The sequence below is a fragment of the Colletotrichum godetiae genome (genome assembly GCF_030913485.1).
Source record: "Colletotrichum godetiae strain CBS 193.32 chromosome Unknown BDP55scaffold_32, whole genome shotgun sequence".
Lineage (NCBI taxonomy): Eukaryota > Fungi > Ascomycota > Sordariomycetes > Glomerellales > Glomerellaceae > Colletotrichum > Colletotrichum godetiae.
Window position 1 is genome coordinate 121,895 of NW_026851280.1, and position 25,139 is coordinate 147,033.

A 25,139-nucleotide genomic window follows, 5' to 3' on the forward strand; every position below is an offset into this window, starting at 1 on the left:
CACTCTTAGACCCTTGTTTAACACCAACCGCGCGACGGTTCGTTATTGCGTAGCTTCTATTGGGGTTGCTCTAGAACCACGACATCTTCTTTCCATGGAGGTGTGAAGATGTGTGATCCGCATGTAGGCTCAAAATTGGAGCCGGATTCATATCCGAGCGCCTGGGGTTCGTGCCAAGACTTTGACCAGTGCCACACGCCTTTTAGGCTTATTTACGCATACGAAGTTTCACAGTTGGAGTGTTTGCCGCCTTTCCCTCTTACAGCCGAAGCTTCACGTCGGTAAACCCGAAAATACTGGCGGTGTACTTGGAAAACCCATGCAGCTGAACAACGCCCTCAACGAAAAACCCCCCCGTTCACTACCTTATGGCGGCTGTCGGCCCCTACCTGAGACATTGATCTCCCGGGTCCCACTCTCATCGGATATTCCCAGGCGGTTCAGGGAGCGGGAACAAATTCTATTCAGTGGATACCATCCGGGGTCATTATCCACTCATTTTGTCATGTCTCGCGGGTCGAGGACTACTATAGATACGAGTCCATCATGAACACGATTAGTGACGAACAGCGCCCTTCCCAATACCAAGAGACCCAGGAGATGAGAAGAAGGCACATGATAAAATCTTGATAACCCAGCGACTGACCATGGCACGCCGCACAGAACTTCAGGCAAAAATATTTCGCTCATATCCATTAACCTAGCAGGCCTTCATCTCTAATCTATGGACTACAAGGAACCTTCTTCTGTCCAAGTACAAGCCCATTGTCTCCGCAACCTCTAGAAAGAGCTTGGAGTCTGTCAAAGTCGGAGGACCGAATACAGCAATACTAAGCGCCAAATATCAGCGACGAAAACCACGCTACCACTAGTGAATTAGGCACTTACGCCAGGGGAAGGGAGGACTGCGCCTTTTACTGCATTGCAGAAATTGTTGCTCGGGGCTACTTTTCCCTCCACTGTCATACAGTAGTACGTCCCATACTCTCCAGTTCCCTGTCTGTGTGTTGCGCCAAACAAATTAGCATGCGCACGCAGGATCTGACGGATCTCCAGCTACGGAGATCTAGCCGAGTGGGGGAACACTTACCCGAAGACAGTAGCTGTGAGAAACAACACAGTAGACATAAGGCTCATTGAAGAACGCATTTTGAAGTCCGATGAAAGCAGAGGCTGGCAGGTCTGTAAAGATGTTTCCTCCTTTTTTCTTTTCTTAAGAGCTGAAGGCCGTAGAGCAGTCGAGTTGTAGAGAGAACAGTCGATTGAATGGTCCGGAATTGTGGATGATCTACTGCATTTTAACAACACCAAGGAGACCCTCATGCCATGTTAATGAGGCAATCCAGATGAATCGATAGCGTTCACCTTGACCCTCGAAACCTTTTTGACGACTATCGCGCGACTGTTTGAGTCCAGGTTCGATCTGCCCATCCATGCCGCCCCGTAAAGCCCCTGAAGACAGGACCGACGGGGAGGATATACGCAAACTTCTCGGCCGACTCTGAACGAGGCTGTCTAGGAGGGAGACGCAAGGTCTGGAAGGTGAGCCCAAATCGGAAACCGCGATTTCACTAATCGGAAGAACGTTTGTTCGCGGAAGACCCTGAGTGCTTGGACGACGTAGGCAGAGGCCCGGTTCCAAGTGATCGGACCCGTGGCGGTGTCACGTGGCTGCGCCATCTCCTTCTATTGTTCCATTGTCTACGGAACCAAGGAGTCAATTTCTTGGTTAAACCCAATGCTCACGGTCCAAGCGAGAACGAGCCATGACGGAAGAAAATTGCCGTAGGCAACGTCGGGGACGAAAAAGAGGCACAACACGAGTCAGGTCTGGCCAGTAAGCCACCATCATACCGTTGCATGGCGCGTTTGACCAAAACTCTATTCGTCGAGAGTTGACGGTATTTGTTCATCACCGCTTGGACATTCCGCGCACACGCACGGCACTAGGATGCCACGTGCGGCAGCTATCCATGAGAGCGTGCGCAAAAATCCCTAGATTTCCATACATGAGGAACAAGATCCGATTGATCCCGCCCCCCAAAGCCCAATGCTAAAGTTTCCCAATCAATGCCCATCTTTCCCCGTTGCCCCGTGCCGTTTCACAGAATTCCCCATCACCCCCTCCCGCCTCACTGTACCGAAGAGAGCGCACCATTTTATCCTCTACAAGGACATACGAGCAATTACCAGCGGAAGCATCGACCAATTTATCGTCGTCGTCAAGGGCCTCGAAACGTTGATTCATCGCGGGTCTCCGCTTCGCCCTGAGTTTCTCCCACGCACCTCCGCTTCCGCTCGGCATATCTAAAATCGGCTTCTCCGGGCTGGGAACTAACGACGATTATCTTGATGGGGCCTCAATAGCAATTCGCGACAGCACGCAGGAGCTGGAGCCATGGAGTTGGAACGCGTCGAGGTGGTGATGCGCCGCCTAAGCCTCAATCATGAAGCAGAGCCTCTCGCCGGAAAGGTCGTCAGCATCATAGTCGCGATGATATCGGCTTGTCTTCTTGCTAGTCTTTTTGGTCAGTGCTTTGATTGCAGACCCAACTTCGGACCTAATGTGCTAACATTATTGATAGTCATGAGATTCACCTCAGTGAAGGACTGGAAAGCGTTGCCGTGGACGATGTGGCGTAAGGAATCCTCCCGATGATAAGCCTTGCTCCTTGACGTTGACTAACTTTTGAAGTCGTGGTACTCATCTACTTCTTCTCATTTCTGTTTGTCTTCGGCACATCAATCCTACAATTCGGATTTGGAGCCGACTTAAACTTCGACACTTGCTCGGCAGCGACCCTCTTCTGCTTGGGAGCATATGTGTCTACAAAGGTAAGCTGGAATCGTCACAACTCACTCTCATTGATCTTTGACTAACCGAGAAACTAGTTGGTGAGTATGTGTCATTGGAGTGAACTACAGCGGACTCTGACAATGTTAAAAGTTCATCTACCTCTTCATGGTTGATAGGGCAGTAAGTCAATCCGTGCAACAGTCTCGATTCATGTGGCTCATATCAACGTCTAGCACATCATTAGACAAACGAGGAAAAGACGCTTAAAGTCGAAACTCTATGTCTTCAACTCATTCGGCATGTTGGGTACGTTTCCAAGCTCAAGCTACATGTAGTCTTGATAAACTGACCTCTGGGCTAGGCGTGTTTGTCCTGGTTGTTATTATGAACTTTATCTTGTACGTGGGGATATTTTCATGCATTTCATCCCTCTAACATTCTCCGTAGCCGAATCACTCATTTCGAGGGTGGTATTTGCATTATTGGGATGGAACAGCCTGTGTTGCTACCCCTCATCTCATTTGACGCAGCTGTGAACGTAAGTATGATCTTGATTGACAGGGAATATGATCTAACTTGGCACAGGTTTATCTCACGATTTTGTTTTTACTTCCTTTACTGAGTAAGTTTCTAAGCACAAACATGCTTCCGTGATATGGTCACTGATGGGCTCCAGGTCTGCACTCTGTAAAGTACAACTTCTGGAAGCCATGGACGTTGGACTGGCGGAATCGTCGTATTCCCAGAGCTCCACCCAATGTTCGGCTTAGAAGACTCGTGATACGCACTTTTATCGGGTCTTGTTGCACCCTAGTTAGTAGCGTAACGTACGTATCTTTTCACTTTCTGAAGAAAAGGTGGCGCTGATCAGAAGTACAGAAACCTGAGTGTTCTCATGGCTTTGAACGGGGAGGTAGCATGGCTGTGCTTGCTATGCTGCAATACCGATAGTTAGTATTCGCGCACAGCGTCACATAAGTATGTGAATTTTACTGAGACCTCTTAGTCTTCTTCTCGGCCCTGGTGATCAACTGGATTACATCGCCTGGCCAGGAGTCAACATTACGAACCTTAACCCGACCGTCTCGCGGTATATCCACACTGAGGGACGACGCCGTTACTATCCCGCTGGATCCCGACGGCAACAGCACGAGCACGAGAAAGACGTGGGAGCAAAGGCGATCAAAAACACCGACAACTATTGGCCTTGAATCAGCGGAGGTGCTTGACGATGGTGATACAGAACTGGACGAGCGCCATATTCGAGACGACGATGATGCCGAGGCAGATCAGACTTTCGAAAGGGAAGCGAGGCACTCGGACGATGAGGACGACATTGAAATAAGCGCTGCTGAATTACGAGGAGCCCAGAAATGAGCAGCGAGATGGGTGCTCGGGTCATGACGAAATTTACGAAAAGTTTATGTTCTTTAGGTCTCAACTACAGATTATTGGCGATGGGATAGAGAGGAGTTTGTTACGGATGTGGGATGGGGAATCGGTGCCACCGCAACATGATATTACGGGTACACTTGAGGCGCGACTCTGGTACGTCGGAGTACTATACGGACGAAATTCTAATGATGATCTCACAAAATCGAGATGCTTTACAATTTGGGACGTTGAAATACAGTGCGAAGAAGACACAATGTGGGAGTCTCTGACAGCGACTCGCAGACGCTAATACCAGCAGCCCTTGCTTTCTCGCAAGATGTGTGAGACCGCCTCCAGCTAGTCAACCGCCGGGGACGTAAAAACGACGGTACCTGGAGCATGTATGTAGTTCTGAGGATGTGATCTGGAATCAAGCCTTACGCGAACGAATTCCAAGAGACGGAAAGGGACACCGTTGAAGGTAGAAATAGTTTATCTCAAGTATTGTAGGCTGGCTTGTGGGGCAAGCCCGAAGATGGAGGTCGGCATCATGATGACGAACGGTGTGTCCCAGTCGGAGCCAAGACGGGAATGGAGATTTCAATAACTCTATTTCGTTTTGCACCACTTCTACTGGCATCTCCCATCAGACGGATCGTGGGTCCGACACAAATGGCTACAGTCTGCTCCGCATCTTCATTGGCCTACCCGTTTGAATTTGTGCTTCTAAGTTGAGCTTGCACCTAGGTCAGTGATGCGATGTTTACTCCCCATCAACTTGTTCGCCGCGACTCGAGAAAATTCATGAATCGTCCCCCACAAAGTTCAGCTTGAATTATCCCCTTACGGACACTCGTTCCTCAAGATCTCACATGCGCCGGAGCTGTCACAGCACGCACCCAATTTTCCCTGACAAGTGCCGAATTTGCATGTTTTCTGGGCCTCTGCAACAAGTTAGGATGATGCATTAAAAGAATAGTTTTCAGCAACGTAGGAGTGACGGACCAGCCATGGCGAGGAGCGAGACAACCGCAAGCAGGGTCCTGATGAGTTGCATTTTGGACAGCCGATAGGTGGAAATACTACGCTTAGAGTTTATTCGGATCTTACGTCAAGTTTCATGGGCTCTGTTGTGGTTCGATTTGCTAAGATTCCCAAAAGGCTAATTGAAAGAGGAATGATGGACCCAAGACAAGTTATCAGCAAAGGATGACTTGCGGATTTCATGTTTTTATATCCGAGAGGCATCTGTCCGTACTATCTTTGCGACATAATGATGCAAAAGGTTCATTCAGCCCAGTTTACCTGTCTCGAAGAGTGTCCCACGTGGGCTCCTCTCGATACTGCGATCAAACTCGCATCTGTGCAAGTGGAAGCTGCTTTGAAGCGCGTGGTGCTGACAATCAAACGCTGACGGGGAAAAGGTCCACATGAGTTCCGATGTATCTCCACGTGGTTTCGAGTAACTCGCGTGGCATCGGGGGAAACATCTGGGGTACCCCAAGTTTTTGCATTATTTTCGGGGACTTAGGCTGAGATTCTCAGACGACATGTCATGAAGAAGACAGGGTTTGCTAGTTGACTACTGAGGCAAAGGCATTAGACGTATTAGGAAACACAATGGTGACCGAATACAGATATAAAATTACCATTATGTGGATCGACTTGAACAGAAATACTCAAGGTGATGAAAAGATCGAATAGTAGAAGTTGTACTCCTTTCCATCTATGATTTTCGGCGATTGAACTGGGACTCCAGGGATACATCTATGTCGTCTTTCTAAGAATCACAGTGTCCCGAGTCAGCAAATGGCTTGGCTGCGTTTGCACCTCCTCGGGCCTCTTGAGGCACATAGATCAGGCAGGGAAGTAGCAGTGCATGTGTGTCTCTTAATCTTGGCATCTAGCACATAGGAGCATCAATGCCATAGAGCGTTCGAACATGGGCTTTCATGTCGACTCCTGTGATAATCTTGTCGTGGGGCAGCTTTTCAACACATTGATATGCATAACTGCCCCCCAAGTCAATTCCGATATACTATGATTAGTTGTCATCGCGGCCTCAGATCAGAGTAGTCTGTGTTAATTGGCAGGCCTCTGGGGTTGATCATGCGCGAAGATGGGGTCGATGCTGCCGTCAGCAAAAAGGGGCTGGAAGATTTGCAACGAAGAAAAAAAGAGGACAAGGGTATCTGGCTTATTCTACACATGGCCACTGTGATTCAGACCAGTATTTGTGGCGGCGTCTTCTTAGATTTCATTTAGATACGTTCTGAACCCGTTGATTGAGAACATGCGCGAGAAGGTATGCAAAGATCACTTGGAGAATATCGTCATCGACAAATGATTGAAAACCACACATGGACGTTCTTTGATTTCCACGAGAAGCACTAAGCGGGCCTCATAGAATCAAAAAAAAAAACTACCAGATCAACATTTATCTACGGGTAATCGGGCTCTTATACCCCTGGTCAATGTGGGTTCCACTGTCACAAGCCCATATCGGTTGAAGAATTTTGAATCCTTTCAGTAAAACCTCGATAGATGCAAAAGACCAACAACAGTGGCGGTAAAACTGCTTCTACAATGTCGCAGGATCTTGATGTTATTGGATTGACACGAAAGAAAAAGCGACAGCCGGAATCCCGAAGATCCATGTCGCCCCAAAACACTTTGGTGTTAACTGGCTGGTGACCATCCCTTTTGGGTGCACCGTAAAGACCATATACTATGGAACTACCACCGTTGCAATCCCCTCTCCTAACTCCTCCTTCACATTCCTTACTTCCACGAACTCTGTGTGGAGAGACGTGCCACCATCAGGCTTGTCACGTCTGAAAAACCCAACCACTCTCCCACGCACAATGTGCCCGTTCATATTCTTTTCTTCCGTCTTGGGCTCCGTCCAAATATCCGCCACCCTCTTTTCGTTTGGCGGCAAAGGCGCCGTGGGTGAGACCGGGACCGTAGGCCGCCCTGCAAGGTCGAGAGAAATGCCATGTTCCAGCTCAATGACCCTCCGCGCCACGGCAACTAACGTCGCCATCTCCCACAGATTCTCTCGTGGGAGTCCGAGAATGGGCATCAGCCGGAGTAATTCCAGCCGCGTCTCCAGCTGACGACATGTCGTCGTGAAGAAGAACAACATCGGAGTGTACCCTGTTTCAAACATGAACTTCGACGTTTTGGCGTAGACGCCTTCCATTTTCGAGTGTTCTGATATTTGGACAACCATTTCGGCGAGGTTTTTCGCTAGTCGGCTGTAGTTTGACACGTACTTATCGTAGCCAGTCAAGTTGTTGGTAAATGCCATGTTCAGCCAGATACGGCAGCACTCATATCGAGTGGACAGGAAGCCACGCAGCATATTCGGTACGTAGTCCGGTTTTGTCTCGTATGCCTCAGTTGGCGGGGAGGATGAGTATTTGCTCTGGTTATTCAACTGGGTAAAGAGAATACTCCACCGATCGAGCATACTATTGATGTATTCTTGCCGCGCTAGTAATTTCGGAGGAACGCCATTTCCTGTTGGCGACAGGGAACGAAAAGGATATCCTTGCTTCATGAGCTGGAGGGTTTGGCAGTAGAGGTCGTCAATCATCAACTGGGCATCTTGGAACGAGGAAAAGCTGGGGGGCACAGGATGTTCCAGTCCACTCAAGTCCGGAAAGTCGGCCTTTTCGCCGCTGAAGAAGAATGAGTACTCTGTGAGGCGTCGGAAAAGTGGGAGAAGGTGCTCTCTCGTCCAGGGGAACTCGCTGTGGGTATTTCGAAGGAGCGCGACCCCATGCTTGCAGTGCTTAATAGCGGCTTCGCGCCCAGACTGCAGGAACTCAATGCAGATGAACAGGAGACAGACAAGAAGAACCGTGGGGTGCTTGTCCTGCGTCTTCATGCCTATCAGCTCTCGCATCGCCGCATTATAGTGCCGCGCGGCAAAACTGTAGTCCCGCGGGGCAACGATCTCGTCGGTTCCGGTGTGGAACTGCTCATAGAGGTCGCTAATAGCTAGAATCGAGTGCGTTACCGCCGGCTCAAACGTGCTGAACTGCATGACTATGTGCGTCCAGAAGTACGGATCAACGGCCCCAGAGAGGAGCGGGCCCACGGCTTCGGCAAAGTACTGCAGAGCGCGGTTGTCGCTTGGGGAACTGACTCCTGGAGAGACGCGACTTGGCTGAACCATCAGGACCACTGACGGACCCGAACCCGGGGAACTGGATGAGACATCTGTCAAGTCGGCGACGTGTGGATAGCCGTCGCATTTGCGGCCAGTCGCGGTACAGCGCTTGCAGGATGGTCTGCTCTCATCGCACTTGATCTTACGTACTCTAGCGAGCGTTAGACGACGCGCCAACTCATCTTGAAAACCTTACTCTCGGGTTCGCCTCCCGCGATCCAATCGGACGGCAATAGATGGAACTTACTTGCAGGTCAAACATCCAGTCCTCACCTTTCGGCTGCCTTTCCGAGCCATAGTTCCGCTAAAAACGACAAGACAAGCGGTACGAATATCCGTAAAGGCTCGAGTCAGCCTTGTTGTCAGTCTGTTAGTCTCGAGTCCGAACCAGCCACTGACGTGGTGCGCGTGCCGGTCAGGGGCAAATGACCGTGGACGCTCGCGGTGAACGGGTAGCCTGATGAGAAAGAACTTTGGGAGTCCGAGGGCGAGGTGCAGGAATGCGAGCGGAGACAGCCCGAGATAATATCTGTGCCCACCAACCTCGGAAGAGAAATTGTGGAAAACGCCAGGGTGAAACCGAACCCACCAATGTGATGGTGAGATTCCCAAAGAAACCCTGTCGTCAGCATGGGGTAGGATTGAGAGCTCCGCTTTGGACACGGTGTAGCTGTTTATCTAGCCCATTTTGGGACTAACGGTTTTCATAAACAAGCTGCAAACGTTTAGGCAACGGTTTAGAAAGAAAAATGTCTTGGTGTGACGGCTTGATCGTTGAAGCAATTAATGACGGGTGTACCCGTAGCTTGCTAAACCTCATCGGGAAGGTCATGGTGCTGATCGATTGGATCTTATGCTGGGAACCTGCAGATTTGTTCCTGGCTTATTAAGTGGATACAGATACGATGGTCTGGATTTTGTTCCGGTTGGAGGGGATTGATGTCTTGATGTCTGAGGGGAAATGTGAATTGTTGTACGACGGTCTCTGCGAAATCGGGAGGCAACAATTCGATCCAATTGAATGAAGGATGCGAAATCTATTCCCGAAATCTCTATAGCTCCATATCAGCTACATGACCCATGGAAACATCCCACATACTTGGTCTCCGATGCGTTGCTTCTCTCCATGTATCCGTAGATCTGATACGACCCGCGTACGCCACCAAGATGCCGGGTACCAAATCTTGTCTTCTGCAATCTTCAAGACGGGTAATTAGTGGAATCAAGTGAGCGTCTTAGATGGTCGGACCAACAGCTTGGCCAAAAAGCGATTCATCACCTTCATGATAAGTGTCGCTAATCTCGCCAAGAGCCTCTTTTGTCCGAATCTCTGCTAAGAGTACTCGATCATCTTCTAGGGCACTTTCCATGTATTTTCTATGGCTGCACTATCCGTCAACTTCAACAAGATACATTCAAGTCCCCCACCTCGATTGCGACAACTTACAAATCGGCTTTGAACCCCAACGCTCTCCGGTAGTCTTCAGGGATTTCACTGGCTGAACCAAGTTTCTCGGCAGCTGATGCTGTAGATCTTGGCCAGATGTGATTTGATCTGTGTTCCATGTTCCCATGGCAAGAGATGAAGATATTGTTCGCAAAACCAATACGAAATTTCCAAGGAACTGTTCAGCGAGTTTGCCAAACCTTTCCCCGTCAGAGATGGAACCTTTATTGAGTGAATTTTGTGAGAACACATATTTCCGCTGGACCTTGAAGAGAATGACCATTGTGGATCAGACTAACAAAGTGACGGAGTCCTTACTTGGCCTTTGGGGTTGATCGTTAGGAGATAATCCGAAGAGAGGTTCTCATTGCGATGTAGATTAACCAACTTGAGTTGCACCCTCAACTTTTCCTCCTTCAGGCCACTGTGCCCAAGTAAATATGTGAGTCTAGTAATAATGGAGTACAACGAAAAGGGGAAAATGTGAAGGGTAAACTCTGGTGGGCTGCCAACCCCAGCCCCAGCCACCTTGTTGTTGGACATTATGTCGATGAGCTGCGATTGGAGCAGAATTGCTACTTCTATTTGGAGGATGAAGAATTATCGAGCTGTATTCATGTATCATGCAGCCTTCGGTAATTCTGAATCCGGCAGCAGGCATTTGTCTGACACGCATCTTCCAGGCGGGGTAGTGATATCTCAACCCCCGATGATTGGTAATGGTTGCTGAGACACATCTTCACGTCACACCCGTTGGATCCGGACCTGCCAACCAGATCGCATTTTGCGATGTGCTTTCCGTACTTATGCAACCAGAAGAAGATTTTCCAGATGCAGCTTGGCAATAAATTCCTGAGACTGAGAGCTTTTTACATAGAGCCTAGATTTGAGCGCTCGTCTTACTCTCAAGTTTGCGCCCCGAGCACTACGAGCTACCTTAGTATCAACAGCAAAGTCTTCTAAGGTAGTAGAAATCAACACTCCTTGAGAGAGATAACAGAGAAGCAGTGAGTCCTGGTTTTCATTCTTGATACGCATTCTAAGAGGATACCTGTATTTTAACCTTACTCCTCCTAATTCTTATCTCATTCAATGGAATTCGACTTGAATCCATGCCGTTCAATCAACATGCTAAAAGTGTTGCTAGAGTAGAAGAAAGTTCAGAGAGGTGACGGTAAGTTTCTATCGTATTATATCTCTCAGACATCTCCGGTAGAACTAAGACACGTATTAACAGAGGGTAGGGGCGGGCCCAAACTGGCAACGGTTGTTAAGAACTAAGCCAATTTAGTATCCGCGCACAGGTTGAGGTTTGACGCATTTGGAAATTTCAAATTACCTAGTCTTGGTAGTGACGTCTACCATTAAGAAAATTGTCATAAAAGCGGACGAGGCGCTAAGTCACAAGGGAGCTGGCAGCAAAACTGGGTTCGGCTTCAACTTCCAAGAAAGTCCCCGTAAATGCAAGCTGCCTGGATCAAAGTTCAAGACATCAGTATCACTACAAGATGTCAGCGGCAGTGTTGACTGAGAACAAGCCAGCCGGCTCAAGCCTCAGCTCTGTATCGACTACTCATAGTAGTCCAATGACACCTCTCGCATATGATCTCGTCAATACAACAGAAGGCATTTCTACCTTGCTTGATTATCTCAGCGAACTACCCAATGACGCAATCCCATCGCATTACGTTGACCTCGAAGGCGATAACCTCAGTAGGCATGGCACCATTTCAATCCTCCAGCTTTTTGTGGCTCCAAAACAACGCACCTACCTCCTCGATATTCACAGTCTCGGCGAAAAGGCTTTCTCTACCCCGGGCAAGACGACAAGCAAGACGATCAAATGGTTATTGGAAAATCCCAACGTAAAGAAGGTGTTCTTCGATGTTAGAAACGACTCGGACGCTCTGTTCCACCACTTTGGAATCAGTCTGGCCGGGATTCAAGATATCCAGCTCATGGAGTTCGCCTCACGTTACAACAAGGCAGGATTCCTCAGCGGGTTGGCAAGATGCATAGAGAGGGATGCCCCGCTAACGCCGGAGGAAATTTTGAGTTGGAGAGCCGTCAAGACGATAGGACACAACCTGTTCGATCCGCAATCGGGCGGAAGTTATGCGGTCTTTAACCAGCGGCCCTTGTCTCCGGAAATCCTTCGATACTGCATCCAGGATGTTCAATACCTTCCTCGTCTCTGGGCAGTGTATGATCAAAGGATAGGAGAGGATTGGAAGCATGCCGTGGAGAAGGAAACAAAGAGTAGGATACTGCGATCCAAGGCATTTGATTACAACGGCCAGGGCAGGCATATGACGGAGCCACCTGTTGATTGGGTTGTGAGGAATTCAGGTACCGCCGCCAATATCCAACCTGTGCCAACGCTAATCACTCGTTACACGTAGCATCAATTTGAGGGGGGTTGATTGCGGGATTCGCTGATAGAAAAAGAGCTTTGTTTGGCAGTTGTCGACGGGTTCTCCTTCTGCATTGCATGTATATCGGTATCATACTTGAGGCAATGGGATTGCAGACTTTGTGCTAGAGACGTCTATCTTTTAGTTAGGTATCTTACACCAGCCAGTTATAGCATGGCGCAGAACTAGTGAGTCTCGAGACTCGGAATGAAGGAGTACTGTTCTATTCAGCAACACCAAATCTACTGAGAGCCCGTAGCTTTGCTCCATATCTCCAGAGCAACAACGGCGCTGGCACACCAATGACCGCTGCAATGATTGCCAGCAAACTCCCACCCAGGCCATAGCCAAGATTTTTGAACAAGGCGGGGACAAAAAGTGGAAATGCGAAAGCAAACATGGATCTCATGAAGCAACAGGCCGCCGAGGCCGAGGCAGTATGAAGAGAATAGCAGTCGGCAATGTAAGCCGAGATGCATTGGTATGAGACCATGCTGCTGCCAATAGTGATGGCTATGCCCATCTACAGATGATCAATGTTAGTTATGCAAATTGAATGGTTTCAGCGATCGGGGAGGACTTCTTACGTTGGGAAGCATGAAATGCATCTTGTTTTGCGCAGTCCAAGCGAAGAGGATTATCCCACAGGGGGTAAGAAGAGAGGCTGGAACCATTAAGGGTATTCGAAACTCTGGAACTCCCTTCTCATCTTTTTTAATGCCGCTTCTTCGTTTCAGTCTTTGATAAATCAGATCCATTGTTGGAGCGGTGATCAAAACACCAATCAACGCGCCGAGGGCAATAGAGATGTAGTTCAGACTCGCTTGCCCCTTGTGCATTCCGTAGTAATGCTCCCATAACCTCGGAAAGCTAGAAATAATGAGATAGAGAAGCCCAAAGTTGAATGCTTGGTACAGAGCTAGACTTTGGATGATGGGCTGAGTTGCCAGCATGATCCATGGTCGAGATAGACTGGTCCTGAGGACGACGGCAAGTGTGCGATCTTGCTTTTCCCACTCCGTCTGGAAAGATGCATCGTTATAGAGCTTGCGCAGTCGCTTAGCCTTCAGGTACAAGATTCGTGGCGCGTATGTCTCCCTGAGGAAAATAAAGGCGACGATTTGCACCGTGAAGTTCAAGATGACCACGGTCCAAAAGGTCCAGCGCCAGCTAGCATATTGAGAGATGTACCCCCCCGCTACACATCCGAAGATCATTAGAACTGCACTCGATGCCATTGTAGGAAGTGATTTGGTGAATCTTGGGTTATCAACGTACCAATGGGGCCGAGTGCGAGACCCAAGACGGGAGCAAATTGCATGAACGCAATGCCTTTGCCTCGCTCCTCGGGCTTCCAGCAGTCAGCTAGTACGCCACTGCCCATCTAGTAAAGATGTCAGCATAGTTTAACCCATTCAGAATCAGATATAAATACGCCTATAGTCGCGCTTCCGCCTATTCCAGCAAGGAAGCGAAAAGCCAGGATCTGCCCCTTGGAAGCTGCAAACCCGCAAAGGGCAGTAGAGATGATAAAGATCAAGTTCCCAACCCGTACAATTGGTGTTCGGCCCCATATCTCCGAGCAAGGTGATAATACGAAAGGCCCTAGCGCGTACGTGAGGAGGAATATTGAAAGCACCAATTGACGTTCAACGTCGTTGGTGATGTGTAGGTCGTGGCCGATCGGTCCTAAAGCTGGGGCAGCTATCGATGAGGACAGGGGAGATAGGAACGCAAACGAAGATATGATCAAAGATGTCTATGATTGCAATTAGCTAATGCTCAATGTCTTGCAATCTTCCAGGACAATACTCACAGTCCATTTCTGTCTTCGATTCCAGTTCTTGGGGTTTTCTGGGTCTTCCGGTCCATCCCATGTCACCTAAAACAAGCAATCACTGTCAGTTGATGTGATCACTGTCAGATACTCCACAAAGGCTTACAGTGGGATGTACAGAAATGCTTCCATCGCAGCCTTCATTCAGTCCAGATTCCGATGTTGAGGGCGATTCCAGAGTTGGCGTGGCCTTGGCATCGCTGCTATGGTTGAAGTTGGCTTCATTTTCGCACAAGGTCGTCAATGAGTTGAAAGAGAAGAGAGCTGGTCCAAGAATTCGTTCGGCATCCTCATTAAGATCCTGTTGAGGATTCATGGCAAAAGCAGCGAAAAACAGAAAAGGACCATTGAAAATTAGAATAGGATCGCTGTCGAAGAAGATCTAGCCAAGACTTGTATCACCGAGATCAATCTGCCACCTGAGCACCCCAGACTCCTTATACCACCAAAGCACTGGCTTCCGTGGCTTGATGTTCCCCATTGGTCATAGCATGTTTACCATCTTTGACGTGGATTAGTAGTACGGGCCGCAATCCGCAACTTCCCCAACAGCATCTAGGGCTGAGCTAGGCACTTGAATACATCTCAGCTCTATGGAGCCCTTCGTAAAGCTGCCCATTCGGGCCTTTCGGAAGCTCTCGAGGTCAAGCCATCGTACAAAGAAGAAGCTTAGCGTAATGTTCTCGTTCCCCGGAAAGACGGCGCAGGCCGAGCATTAGAGGAATTGCTCCTCTCCCAGACAACCTTCGCCGCGCTACGATCTTAACTGGCGCGAACTATCCCACGCCACGGCCCGAATGGTACAAAACAAAAGCCACAAGCGTACTTCCCCGTGTTTTACCCCTGACCCGGTCTTGGACTATGAATAATCGTATTGTTCAAACCTCGATGCTCATTTTATGCCACGAGATCCATGGAGCGCAAAAAGATTAACCCAGTGCACTTCATCGTCACGAACATCAAAATAAAGGTCCATCCAGGATTCGAACCTGGGCTTACGGAAGGAACTGAATTGGAGATCAGAATCCGACGTCCTAACCAACTAGACTAATAGACCAATGAGGCCCGAGAATGGCTTCTCGTTGGGACGGGCAATCGTTTGCGACGTTCATGTTGAATGTGTTTGGGGCTGAAGCCCTCACTGTGGACACATCGTGAAGTGGATCTCGGAGTTAAAGCAGCACCTGAGATGCAAAGTTGGCGGCTTAGCTCGCAGTGTGGAATCCTCTTCCGTATTCGGAGCGTTCAATACCCATTGGAATGGCATAATACTCAATTGGATCAAAGGTATTGACATTGAGTTGTTCAGTTCCGAGAACCTGGGTTGAGAATGAGGAGCAAATCCTGCACAACGCCGCAATGCAGAAATAAGATATATCTCTCCACATTGCATTCCTGAAGTAGTGAGGCGTTCAGCTGAGGACTCACTATTACTGCGGTGGCGGCGCTGAGCAAAGCATCTTCAGCTCGACGCCACAATGCCGGGGTAACATCAAATCTCAAAGGGGAATCTCGTCACGCGATGCAGCCGTGCTTTTCATGTCTCATGGTGTGAAGTGAAGATGCGAATAATACCATTCTTATAAGATTGTGCATTGAATCTGTTAATTATGCAATTTGCACTGCCTTACCTAGTACACATTACAAGTGCAACTACGACAATGTCGCAATGCCGATTGATTGAGATCAATTGATCCAGTACTAACTGCTTGGTAGCTTTAGCAGCAACTAATATACGGAGCTTGAATTGATGCAACGTAGCAGAAGAATTACGATCCTCGTCCGTCTCAGCTTACGGCGATGCTTTGTTACAACGATGATCGATGTAGGCGCCTTAGGAAGCACAGTGGCCCCGAGTCACTTTCACAAGCTCAATTAAGGTCTAGTGTACATAAGAGGTACACCAGTGTAGCGACTAATTGACAGCGGCGAGGTGATGCGACTTCTTGTAGTGGTTATGGCAGATAAGAATAGTTTGCCATGTCTCTAGCTGGCAGACAAGGGGCAAGAAACGCAGACCAGGTGGAGAAGTACTGAGGGCTGCTCAGCACGGTGATTCTCAACAATGACTGGGCGATTGGTTTAGTGGTATAATGACCGCTTAGCATGCGGTAGGTCCTGGGTTCGATTCCCAGATCGTCCACACATTTTTGCAAATCCCACCATTTTGCTATAGCCATTAGTTGGCCGTCATTTTTGTGCGACAACGAATCTCTTTAACGAGAAAGGAAGCACGGCACAACGGGAAGTAGGGTCATTTCTGGTCATACTCGGAAGGTTAAATGCATTCTGTGGGGTAAATCGGCCGGATGTCGATCACCCTCCCATCCGCGCTTGGAGGCATCTCGAAGGGGACGTGTTCTCATCATCCTCCGAGATTCAAGGGGCAAGGGGCACGGTTCAGGCTAGATTACTTTATTTTCTTATTTAGAAAACAAGCACTTTTGTTTAGCTCACACGACCAGACTTCACCCGGATTGCCGACGCCAAATGGACCTTGAAAGCTTGGCGGGCGACCAGATTCATTAATATGGCGTAATATCCCGGCTACCTTAGATGCTACATCGTTCGAACTTCTGTGCTGCGCCTTTGTCTACCATCGCGTCCCGTCGTTACAGCAACTTGATCTCGACATGGCCGGAACCTTGCTACTCCCTGGCCATTTCAGAGCCAAATCAGGTGGCCGGCGAAAACTCTTCTCGCAGATGCAGGCGACTGTCTAATGCTTTGCGTATATGATCAATTCGAGGTGCACTTGCACCCGCCAAGTGCTGTCCAGATGCTTCTCGTGAGTTGGGCTGGATAACGAGTTACGGACGCAACCCAGCCAACCCAAGAACGAACATGCTTCTCACCCCAGCAATCCTCCTTGGATTCATCTCTCTAGCATCCGCCCACAGCCGAGTGACAAATTTCGTAATCGAGGGTGCATCCTACCAAGGCTTCAACACACGATCCTCAAACCCCAATATCCTCGCAGCATGGAGCACCACAGTCAAGAACGATGGTTGGATCAGCACCGAGAGCTACGGCAAACCTGACATCGTCTGCCATGTCAATGCGACCAACGCTCAGGGGCATGCACCCGTTGCTGCTGGTGACACGGTTGACTTTCAATGGCAAGGCTGGCCCGAGTCACACCATGGCCCGGTCATCACGTACCTCGCTTTCTGCGGCATCGACAGAGGGTCCTGTGAGTCCATCGACAAGACAAAGTTGACCTTTTTCGCGATTGACAAGGTTGGACTGGTTGATCCGAGTCTTAATGCCACGAGTTTCGCAACGGCGTGGGGTATTTGGGCGAGCGACATCCTCATCCGCAATAATGCGACCTGGGTGGTACAGATTCCACCCAAGATCCAGTCGGGTCACTACGTACTTCGACATGAAATTATCGCTCTCCATTTTGCTAGGTATCCAGGGCTAGGCGCGCAGCACTACCCGCAGTGTGTCAACATTGAGGTTACTGGCGGCGGGAGCGACGAGCCCGCTGGAACGTCGGCTGTAGACTTGTATAAGCCGGCGGAGGATGGGTTGATCTATGCTATCTCCCAATCGCCTACTGGGACGTACAAGATCCCGGGGCCGACGATGTACACCGGCGCAGCGGCTTTCGTCTCTCAGACTGGGGTGACGGTCCGTTCATCGGCGACTGCGATACCTGGCCGACCGACTGCGACTTAGACAGGAGATTAAGTACAGGAATTGTCACAATCTTGGGGATAAGTTACTGATGGGGAAGAAGCTCGCTCTACTGCCGTTTTTGGTAGAAATGGGTCTGATGGAGACTTGGAGGCCGGATAGTGTCGGTGTGTCACAATAGGGCGGTAGCTAATTAGTCCGTAGAGATCGGTTGAAATTGACTCAGCTTAGCCAATATCCTCCCTCACCTCAGATCCAGAGAAAATGTCATGAAGGGCGTTCAAGGCGTAGAAATATGACAATTAGTGGGTGTGAACGACGTCTGATTGGCTGACATGCCATAATAGCTGCTGAATGCCTCATCCACGGCTGCGCTTCGCCGGTGCGATACCCCGGTTTCGGGCGCATTTGCCGGAGACAAGGTCCGGGGTCAGGGCCTTTGCCTATCTCTCTTCACCCTCCTACATCAACCCAACTGCGTCTGCCACCATTTACAATTGACAGAGACTCATTGGCTCTCACGAACACGGGATTGCAGTGTGTAGTTGTTATATTGAGTTTCTTAAGGGCATCGTTTTCACCATGATCGCCCGCCTCAGGCCAGTGCTGTGTGTTTCCAGCCAGATGAGGTCACTCTCAACCGCGCGGGGTTCCTTATCTGGACTCAAGATCAATACCGACAGGCTTCAAGAGACGATTCATCATACCTGTCAATGGGGTGCAGAACATCGATATGGAAAGTATGTGTTACCATTTCTCATTTCCTTGAACAGATGAGTCGGTATGAATGCTAACATGTATGATGGCAGGGGTGTGACAGAAACGGGCATGGCCAGACTGGCGCTGTCCGACGATGATGCTCGCGTTAGAAAATGGTTCGCTGATGAGGTAGCAAGCCTTGACTGTGAACTTTCAATTGACGAGATGGGGAACATGTTTGCGAAACGTCAAGGGACGCTCAAGTCCTCCGCCCCGATGACAGCCATGGGGAGCCATCTTGATACCCAGCCCCGCGGTGGCAGATATGACGGTATTCTCGGCGTTCTGGCCGCTGTGGAGGTGATGAGAACACTAAAGGACAACAACTTTAAGACGCAATTCGATGTTGGTATCGTCAACTGGACCAAGTGAGTGCGGTAACTGCTTCGAGAAAATGCATGATGTCTGACAGAAAACAGCGAAGAAGGCGCCCGTTTCCCAAAATCGATGATGTCCTCCGGTGTCTGGGCAGGTGAAATCCCGCGGGAAAAGGCCTGGGACTTAGGCGACATCTTCGACCCTTCTGTGACCGTCAAATCCGAACTGGAACGACACGGCTACATCGGTCCCCTCGCCTGCTCAAGCGACGCATCAGCTGGATACCCTCTGGGCGCGCATTTCGAGTTGCACATCGAGCAGGGCCCCATCCTCGAGGAGAACGGCAGGAAGATCGGCGTCGTGCAGGGCGCGCAGGCGTACCGCTGGTTCACCTTCACCATCACGGGCCGCGACGCGCACACGGGCACCACGCCGTTGAAGTCCCGCAGGGACCCGTTGCTTGCGGCGTCAAAGATGATTGCTTCCTCCAATGCCATCGCGAAAGAGCTCGGGGCCTTGGTGTCGACAGGTGTTCTCAAGATTCCACCAAGCTCGTCGACCAACACTATCATCTCAGAGGTCACATTCACCCTCGATATCCGCCACCCCAAAGACGCAGTGGTCGAAGAGGTGCAGAGGCGATGCATCGAGTCGTTTGAAAAGATCGCCGCGGAAGATGGCCGCGGGGTCGAGATGCAGTGGACGCTGGATACCGATTCGGCGGCGGTCAAGTTTGATAAGGAGTGCATCCAGGCCGTGGAGAGCGCGGCGATTGGTCTTTTTGGGCCGGACGGCTGGCTGCCGTTGACGAGCGGCGCGGGGCATGACAGCGTTTATACGAGCAAACGGTGTCCGACTACGATGATTTTTGTCCCTTGCAAGGACGGTGTGAGCCATCACCCCGAGGAGTATTGCAGCCCGGAAGATTGGTCAGTGGATGCGCCCTTCGTGTTGTGAAAACCGTGAGCTAACTTTGCTGCAGTGCGAATGGCACTCAGACCCTGCTTGAAGCCGTTGTAAGCTACGACCATCTCAGAGCTAGCAGGAAGTGATGGTTATGAGAGGTTTTGAGAAGGAAAAATTCACAACTAGCCGTTGGAATCCTTTTCTACCAGAAACATGTCATTTTGTTCATTCCGAAGACATATCACTCACTGGAGATTTGGGTGACGTGAGTATCTGTGAGTGAACACTCAGTTCGTGAGTGAGGTCAAGCACATGCATTAACTCCTGCACCAAACTAATCGCATGAATGCCCTGGGACGGCCCAAACTCATGCCAAAACGCTCCATTTGTAAGAAATCCTTAATTTATCAGCACGCCCTTCATGTTGATTGTCATTATCGCGCCTTTGCAACACGACGATCGCTCTTCTATGATGTCAGACCCTCCAAGAGTGCGTCTGGGACTTTGGTGCATTTAGCGCTGTGGAAACAACCGTGCTGGACCTCGGAGACCCCTCACGCTCACTCCCGATGCAACAAGACAGCCACACAGCGTGTTAGAGGCACCATAACAGCGAACATGGATTAGTAAGACCGCAGCAAGTTACTTCCACCCAATTGTGACGCCATCAACCGGATCGTCCAAAGAAGGGCGTGTTTGTGGAGCGTCAAGATAAAACATCGTCGGAGGTCCAGCCTGTCCAGACTTATCCAAGCCTCTAACAAAGTACTGACTCAACCCTGTTTTAAGACACTATCTACAGCTGGCGATAGTTCACGCCGCAATCCCGAATTGAAAACCACGAAAAGTCAAGACGTGAGACTATACCATCACCATGACTACCGGAATCAAGCCGTACAAGATCGAGATCCCAGACTCAAAGATCGAAGAGCTCCACGCCAAGCTCGATATTGCCAAATTCCCACCAGAGTCTGCGCTCACTGAAAGCTGGGACTATGGTGCGCCGGTCTCAGAGGTGAAGAGGTTGGCCCAGCGCTGGCGCAACGGCTTCGATTGGCGCGCGGCTGAAGCCAAGCTGAATGAGTTGCCGCAATTCACGACAACCATCTCCGTGGACGGTTTTGGCGACCTCGAGATTCACTTCCTCTACCAGAAGAGCAAACAACCTGGAGCTGTGCCGCTTCTTTTTTCTCACGGCTGTAGGTTTCACCTCATTAGGTACTCTAAGCACGCATGTTGCCCATGACTGACTTGATATCAGGGCCCGGTAGCTTCCTCGAGGTCCTCAAGATTCTTCCGCTATTGACGACGGAGAAGAATGGTCTTTCTTTTGATGTCGTAGCACCATCACTTCCCAACTTTGGGTTTTCGGAGGGTCCGGACAAGCCAGGCTTCCGCCTGCCTCAGTATGCCGAGGTCATGCACAAGGTGATGCTGAAGCTTGGTTACGAGCAGTATGGTTAGTCTTCGCACTTTCGCACCTCTTGAGATGTGAGCTAACGATCGAGTAGTTACTCAAGGAGGCGATTGGGGCTTCGGAATTACCAGGTTCATGGGACTGCTCTACCCAGACCACGTCCTCGCATCCCACATCAACATGGTGTCCGCGAGCCCGCCATCTTTCTTCAAGAACCCGCTACAGTACATCAAGAACCTCTTCCCTTACTCTGAAAAGGAGAAGAAAGGCATCCAGAGAAGCCAATGGTTTCAGAGAGAGGGTCGCGGATATAACCTCGAGCAGAGCACTAAGCCTGCGACCGTGGGCCTCGCGTGGGTTGACTCACCCGTGGCGCTATTATCCTGGATCCTTGAGAAGCTGCACGACTGGACCGATTCGTACCCATGGACAGATGATGAGCTCCTGACTTGGATTTCCATCTACCAGTTCTCGACTGCTGGCCCCGAGGCTAGCGCGCGGATTTACTACGAGGTTACACATCCCAAGCCGCATACTGAGCACATTACATGGGTACCGCGTGTGAAGCTCGGCCTGTCCATCTTCCCCATGGACTTGATTGTTCCGCCGATGACCCATGCTAAGACGCTGGGTCCTGTTGTGTTTGCCGCCACGCATGGTGATGGTGGACATTTTGCTGCTCATGAGAGGCCTGAGATATTGGTCAAGGATCTAAGGGAGATGTTCAGCAAGGGCGGTGGTGCGCATGATGTTGCTGAGTTGTTGTCTAAGCAAAGTATTCGATCAAAACTATAGAGCAGGTTGAAACACAAGTTGTATTGTTACTAGGTTCTCGTAGTATGTGGACTCAAGATTTCGTCTTCCTACAAAGATATCCCTAATGCTATTAACCCTGTGCGCTACCAACCTCATGCTGTTTTCCGTCCTTCATGCCCCAGTGCCATTCCGAAGTCCATATTAACGCCAGACACAGAGAATACGCCAGCCCGACAACACATAATTAACAATTTTACATGAGACGATCATCATTAGACTTCGTGACGATGGGGTATCAAACTATGAGGTAGCCCATGATTTCCCGGGTGAACCGCAGCTAGATCTTTCGGGTCTGCTGGTAAATCCTGGCCAGGATTGGCCTCCTCGTAGTGAGCCCATTTGACGAACCGGTAATACGCAGCTGCCAAAGCGGCTCCCATGCATGGACCGAGCCAGTAGATCCAGTGATAATTAGGGAAGGCTCTACCTGCAACGGCGCATCCAAAGCTGCGGGCGGGGTTCAAGGAACCGCCAGTAACCCAGACACCTACTCGAATGTCAGACTTCTGTCTTGTGAAACTAAGTGAAGAATTCATCTTACCTGGGATGAGAATCATGAACAGAGCCAGGCCAATGCCGATTGGTGCGAGGAACGTATCACGAGACTTCTCGGCGGCCAGCATAAAAACAACGATGACAAGCTGCGCGGTAAAGAACATCTCGAGAAAAAGTCCCTGAGCGACAGATGTCCCAGTTCCAAGCAGCGAGTTTGCCTGAGAGACTTGGCCTGGAAACATGGCTTCGACCAATCCGCCAGCGCACATCGCGGCCAGCATCTGAGCCGGCACGAGGAAAGCGGACCGCATCCACGGCAATTGACCGCCGAGAGAAAGGCCGAGAGTCACCTATCCTCACTCCCATCAGCATGCGGCTCAATGAATGAAGCAAGGGAGCTAACGTGCTCCTGGAGATCAATGAACTTACTGCGGGATTGAAGAGACCGCCGCTGATACGGTAAAATGTCCAGACGTTGACGAGCAGAGAGAGACCGTATGACAGGGCGATGAAAACTACGCCCTCGCTACTGAGTGTGCCATCACCGGCCGAGGCTGTTCCCTGCTTGATCACCATGATGTTGCCGGCGTACGCAAAATACAGGAAGAAAAAAGTGCCAACGAACTCGCCGGAGGCTGCAACAAGATGTCCTCCCATGGTGCTGAGATGGGCTTTGGGAATCTCGTGGTGCTGGCCGTTGGCGTGATCGTGGTGACGGTCCTGGGGTTTCGACATCTTTAAGCTCTCCTCTATCTATCTCCCTGTCTCTCTCTCGTTTCTGATTCAGTTGCTTGCGTCGATGTTGGAGGTGCTATTGCCATCAAGGAACATGGGTGGAAAGGAGAAACATCCGAGTGCAAGGGAGGGGACCCTTTTGAACATGTATGATGGCGACATTGTACCTACTTTAGGTATGGAGGAAAATCTTCCATAGGGGGTAAACACAAAGGAATATCACAAAACGCCGTCCCAGAAATCCTCCGTCAGGGGTTTAGCTCAACGGGTGTGGCTTGGAGTATGTTTAACTCGAAGCGGCTCTAATGACTCTTCGTGATGCGGTGCGCACGTCAGTGGTACCCCCATGGTGAGACATTTAGCCTGGCGCCCCCAATCATCGGTGCATTCTTTGAAGCTGCTCTAAGCCGCAGACGTGCTGGAATCTCCTAATCTGGCGCGCCGCCGTTCACTTTCGAATTCGATACGATGACAAGCGGCCAGGCCGCGCGCCCGCCTCCACTTGCCCAACATCCCGCGTTTGATTTGTTGACAAGGAGTGAAATTCCTACGGCTCACGCCTGGGAGGTCTCTCTTTTCTGCGTGGCTCGCTCCGCGTCTGCGGGACATTCCCCACGCCATCCACTTACGTGTGGTCCAGAGTCCCCCATCTCAGGAAATCTGAAATAGAAAGTCTAGCGTCCGTCCGTCAGTTTGCTAGTGGCTGGAACTAGGAGTCCCAAAAACCTCCGTGCCGTCAACCGGTCAACGGAAACAGGCAGTAGGAAGCAAGGTCCGAGAGATTGTTTTGATGCTCAACAGATTCAGTGTTACGTTTGTGCTTGTACGTGTTGAACAAAGCGCATCAAATTCGTGTGACTCGGTTGGAAATGCCATCTGTGAAGAGAAGCTGCCATATTTCTTATCCGGCCAATAGTGGCCGCGGCGGCTAACAACATGGTATCACTTTCAGATGCCATACATCAATACGAGACAGTCAAGTTTGCGCTAGGAAAGGGGTGCTGAAGTACGGTGAGCCAGTCTCAAATCAGGCATTCTGTTATTTGCATCGCAAAATAACTAACTTCTGAGGAGATCACTCCCGCATCCCAATTATACTCTAGCACCGGGAGTAGAAAGATCAGCTCAATTCTCCAATGTAAGAACTATGATTTCCAATTGGCATACATACTTAATCATTCTGAGCATTATTCTAGAAACAACTAGGCAGAACGCCGCATCAAAGTCCAATATGGTCGACAGTCGTTCATCATCGAATACGAACGTTGCCCAACGTGTCATACCCAAACATGTTGATCAAGTACCTGGAAACCTACAGCAAAACACAGGTACGACTGGTGTAGCAAGTGCGACTTCCATGAGGTGTTCTTAGTCGCACACCTAAGCGAATTATGTCGTTGCCACGTAACTATCCTCTTTGGCTCTCTTCATGGCGATGGATTTGTCGATGAGATCGAAGTTGGATTCAGCAAGATCTTCGATTTGGTCTAACACCGGGATGGAAGTATGGGCTCATACCAAGCTGCGAATTGCCGACAGGGACCATTATCAAGTTGCGGTTCGCAGCCCGCACAAAGGCAACATTGACATCCCGCTGACTACAACTCAACTTGGTGCCAAATGGAATAAATATTTGGGGAGCACTAGACGCTTCATATTTACACTTCCTCCCATTATGCCTCGTGGTGTGACAGTCCAGCACCATGGAGTTGTGTCTCCGCCTCTCTTTGGACTTACAGCCGTCAAGCTGTCTGTTGCAATTCTGTGATTGTTGAGAAGGTTGAGAAGGTGGCTGTCTCATCTCTTTACGAGCTGTTGAATTTCAGATACGATGCGAGAAGTTTCTGCTATGTATCACCCGACCATCGAAAAGGCTATCTCTTGCGATACCTACGCGATACACTGAGTCGAGAGTGAGCAGGCTCAAACTGCTTGAAGTGAGGATGGCGCGACCAACGACAGCCTGGCGAAGGGATCTACCTGAACATTCGGTTGCTCAACG

At 49.9% G+C, this 25,139-nt stretch overlaps 8 protein-coding genes and 2 non-coding genes across 10 annotated transcripts; 6 read left to right on the forward strand and 4 right to left on the reverse strand.

Annotated features, from left to right (window-relative positions):
- Window positions 1–2,962: 2,962 nt before the first annotated feature.
- Window positions 2,963–4,368, forward strand: BDP55DRAFT_705617 (uncharacterized protein; the record flags this gene model as incomplete). Its single annotated transcript, XM_060578041.1, has 8 exons — window positions 2,963–2,977; window positions 3,031–3,103; window positions 3,159–3,195; window positions 3,245–3,335; window positions 3,383–3,419; window positions 3,474–3,624; window positions 3,677–3,747; window positions 3,804–4,368. The coding sequence occupies 8 exons, from the start codon at window positions 2,963–2,965 to the stop codon at window positions 4,172–4,174; spliced, it is 846 nt and encodes a 281-aa protein (XP_060427210.1). The 3' UTR covers window positions 4,175–4,368.
- Window positions 4,369–6,667: 2,299 nt separating this feature from the next.
- BDP55DRAFT_586486 (uncharacterized protein) lies at window positions 6,668–8,953 on the reverse strand. Its single transcript, XM_060570876.1, has 2 exons — window positions 8,599–8,953; window positions 6,668–8,502 (listed from the first exon to the last, which is right to left on the reverse strand). The coding sequence occupies exons 1-2, from the start codon at window positions 8,646–8,648 to the stop codon at window positions 6,900–6,902; spliced, it is 1,653 nt and encodes a 550-aa protein (XP_060427211.1). The 5' UTR covers window positions 8,649–8,953; the 3' UTR covers window positions 6,668–6,899.
- A 2,431-nt stretch (window positions 8,954–11,384) lies between these two features.
- Window positions 11,385–12,421, forward strand: BDP55DRAFT_614344 (ribonuclease H-like domain-containing protein; the record flags this gene model as incomplete). The annotated part of the gene is made up of 1 exon (XM_060571239.1): window positions 11,385–12,421. One exon carries the CDS (start codon window positions 11,385–11,387, stop codon window positions 12,198–12,200), a length of 816 nt encoding a protein of 271 aa, XP_060427212.1. The 3' UTR covers window positions 12,201–12,421.
- A 14-nt stretch (window positions 12,422–12,435) lies between these two features.
- On the reverse strand, window positions 12,436–14,365 carry BDP55DRAFT_730667 (major facilitator superfamily domain-containing protein; the record flags this gene model as incomplete). The annotated part of the gene is made up of 6 exons (XM_060579721.1): window positions 12,436–12,735; window positions 12,800–13,410; window positions 13,491–13,596; window positions 13,648–13,971; window positions 14,029–14,094; window positions 14,156–14,365. 6 exons carry the CDS (start codon window positions 14,363–14,365, stop codon window positions 12,436–12,438), a joined length of 1,617 nt encoding a protein of 538 aa, XP_060427213.1.
- Window positions 14,366–15,017: 652 nt separating this feature from the next.
- Window positions 15,018–15,106, reverse strand: BDP55DRAFT_t233. Its single transcript has one exon. It is a non-coding gene; the product is annotated as a tRNA-Gln (tRNA).
- Window positions 15,107–16,120: 1,014 nt separating this feature from the next.
- Window positions 16,121–16,192, forward strand: BDP55DRAFT_t229. Its single transcript has one exon. It is a non-coding gene; the product is annotated as a tRNA-Ala (tRNA).
- A 701-nt stretch (window positions 16,193–16,893) lies between these two features.
- BDP55DRAFT_556817 (family 61 glycosyl hydrolase) lies at window positions 16,894–17,733 on the forward strand (the record flags this gene model as incomplete). Its single annotated transcript, XM_060569628.1, has 1 exon — window positions 16,894–17,733. The coding sequence occupies one exon, from the start codon at window positions 16,894–16,896 to the stop codon at window positions 17,731–17,733; it is 840 nt and encodes a 279-aa protein (XP_060427214.1).
- A 123-nt stretch (window positions 17,734–17,856) lies between these two features.
- On the forward strand, window positions 17,857–20,065 carry BDP55DRAFT_670539 (hydantoinase/carbamoylase family amidase). The gene is made up of 4 exons (XM_060575390.1): window positions 17,857–18,431; window positions 18,501–18,818; window positions 18,870–19,697; window positions 19,751–20,065. The coding sequence occupies exons 1-4, from the start codon at window positions 18,274–18,276 to the stop codon at window positions 19,818–19,820; spliced, it is 1,374 nt and encodes a 457-aa protein (XP_060427215.1). The 5' UTR covers window positions 17,857–18,273; the 3' UTR covers window positions 19,821–20,065.
- A 483-nt stretch (window positions 20,066–20,548) lies between these two features.
- On the forward strand, window positions 20,549–21,886 carry BDP55DRAFT_634159 (epoxide hydrolase; the record flags this gene model as incomplete). Its single annotated transcript, XM_060572635.1, has 3 exons — window positions 20,549–20,873; window positions 20,936–21,133; window positions 21,186–21,886. 3 exons carry the CDS (start codon window positions 20,549–20,551, stop codon window positions 21,884–21,886), a joined length of 1,224 nt encoding a protein of 407 aa, XP_060427216.1.
- Window positions 21,887–22,119: 233 nt separating this feature from the next.
- Window positions 22,120–23,137, reverse strand: BDP55DRAFT_556879 (MIP family channel protein; the record flags this gene model as incomplete). Its single annotated transcript, XM_060569634.1, has 3 exons — window positions 22,120–22,394; window positions 22,449–22,752; window positions 22,832–23,137. The coding sequence occupies 3 exons, from the start codon at window positions 23,135–23,137 to the stop codon at window positions 22,120–22,122; spliced, it is 885 nt and encodes a 294-aa protein (XP_060427217.1).
- Between the last annotated feature and the right edge of the window lie 2,002 nt (window positions 23,138–25,139).

Excerpts from the sequence above, each read along its gene's own strand:
- BDP55DRAFT_586486 (XM_060570876.1), bottom strand. The coding sequence starts at position 8,648 with ATGGCTCGGAAAGGCAGCCGAAAGGTGAGGACTGGATGTTTGACCTGC. Across the intron at positions 8,503-8,598 it reads ACTGGATGTTTGACCTGCAA|AGTACGTAAGATCAAGTGCG; the intron begins GTAAGTTCCATC and ends AACGCTCGCTAG.
- BDP55DRAFT_670539 (XM_060575390.1), top strand. The coding sequence starts at position 18,274 with ATGATCGCCCGCCTCAGGCCAGTGCTGTGTGTTTCCAGCCAGATGAGG. Across the intron at positions 18,432-18,500 it reads GCAGAACATCGATATGGAAA|GGGTGTGACAGAAACGGGCA; the intron begins GTATGTGTTACC and ends GTATGATGGCAG. Across the intron at positions 18,819-18,869 it reads GGTATCGTCAACTGGACCAA|CGAAGAAGGCGCCCGTTTCC; the intron begins GTGAGTGCGGTA and ends GACAGAAAACAG.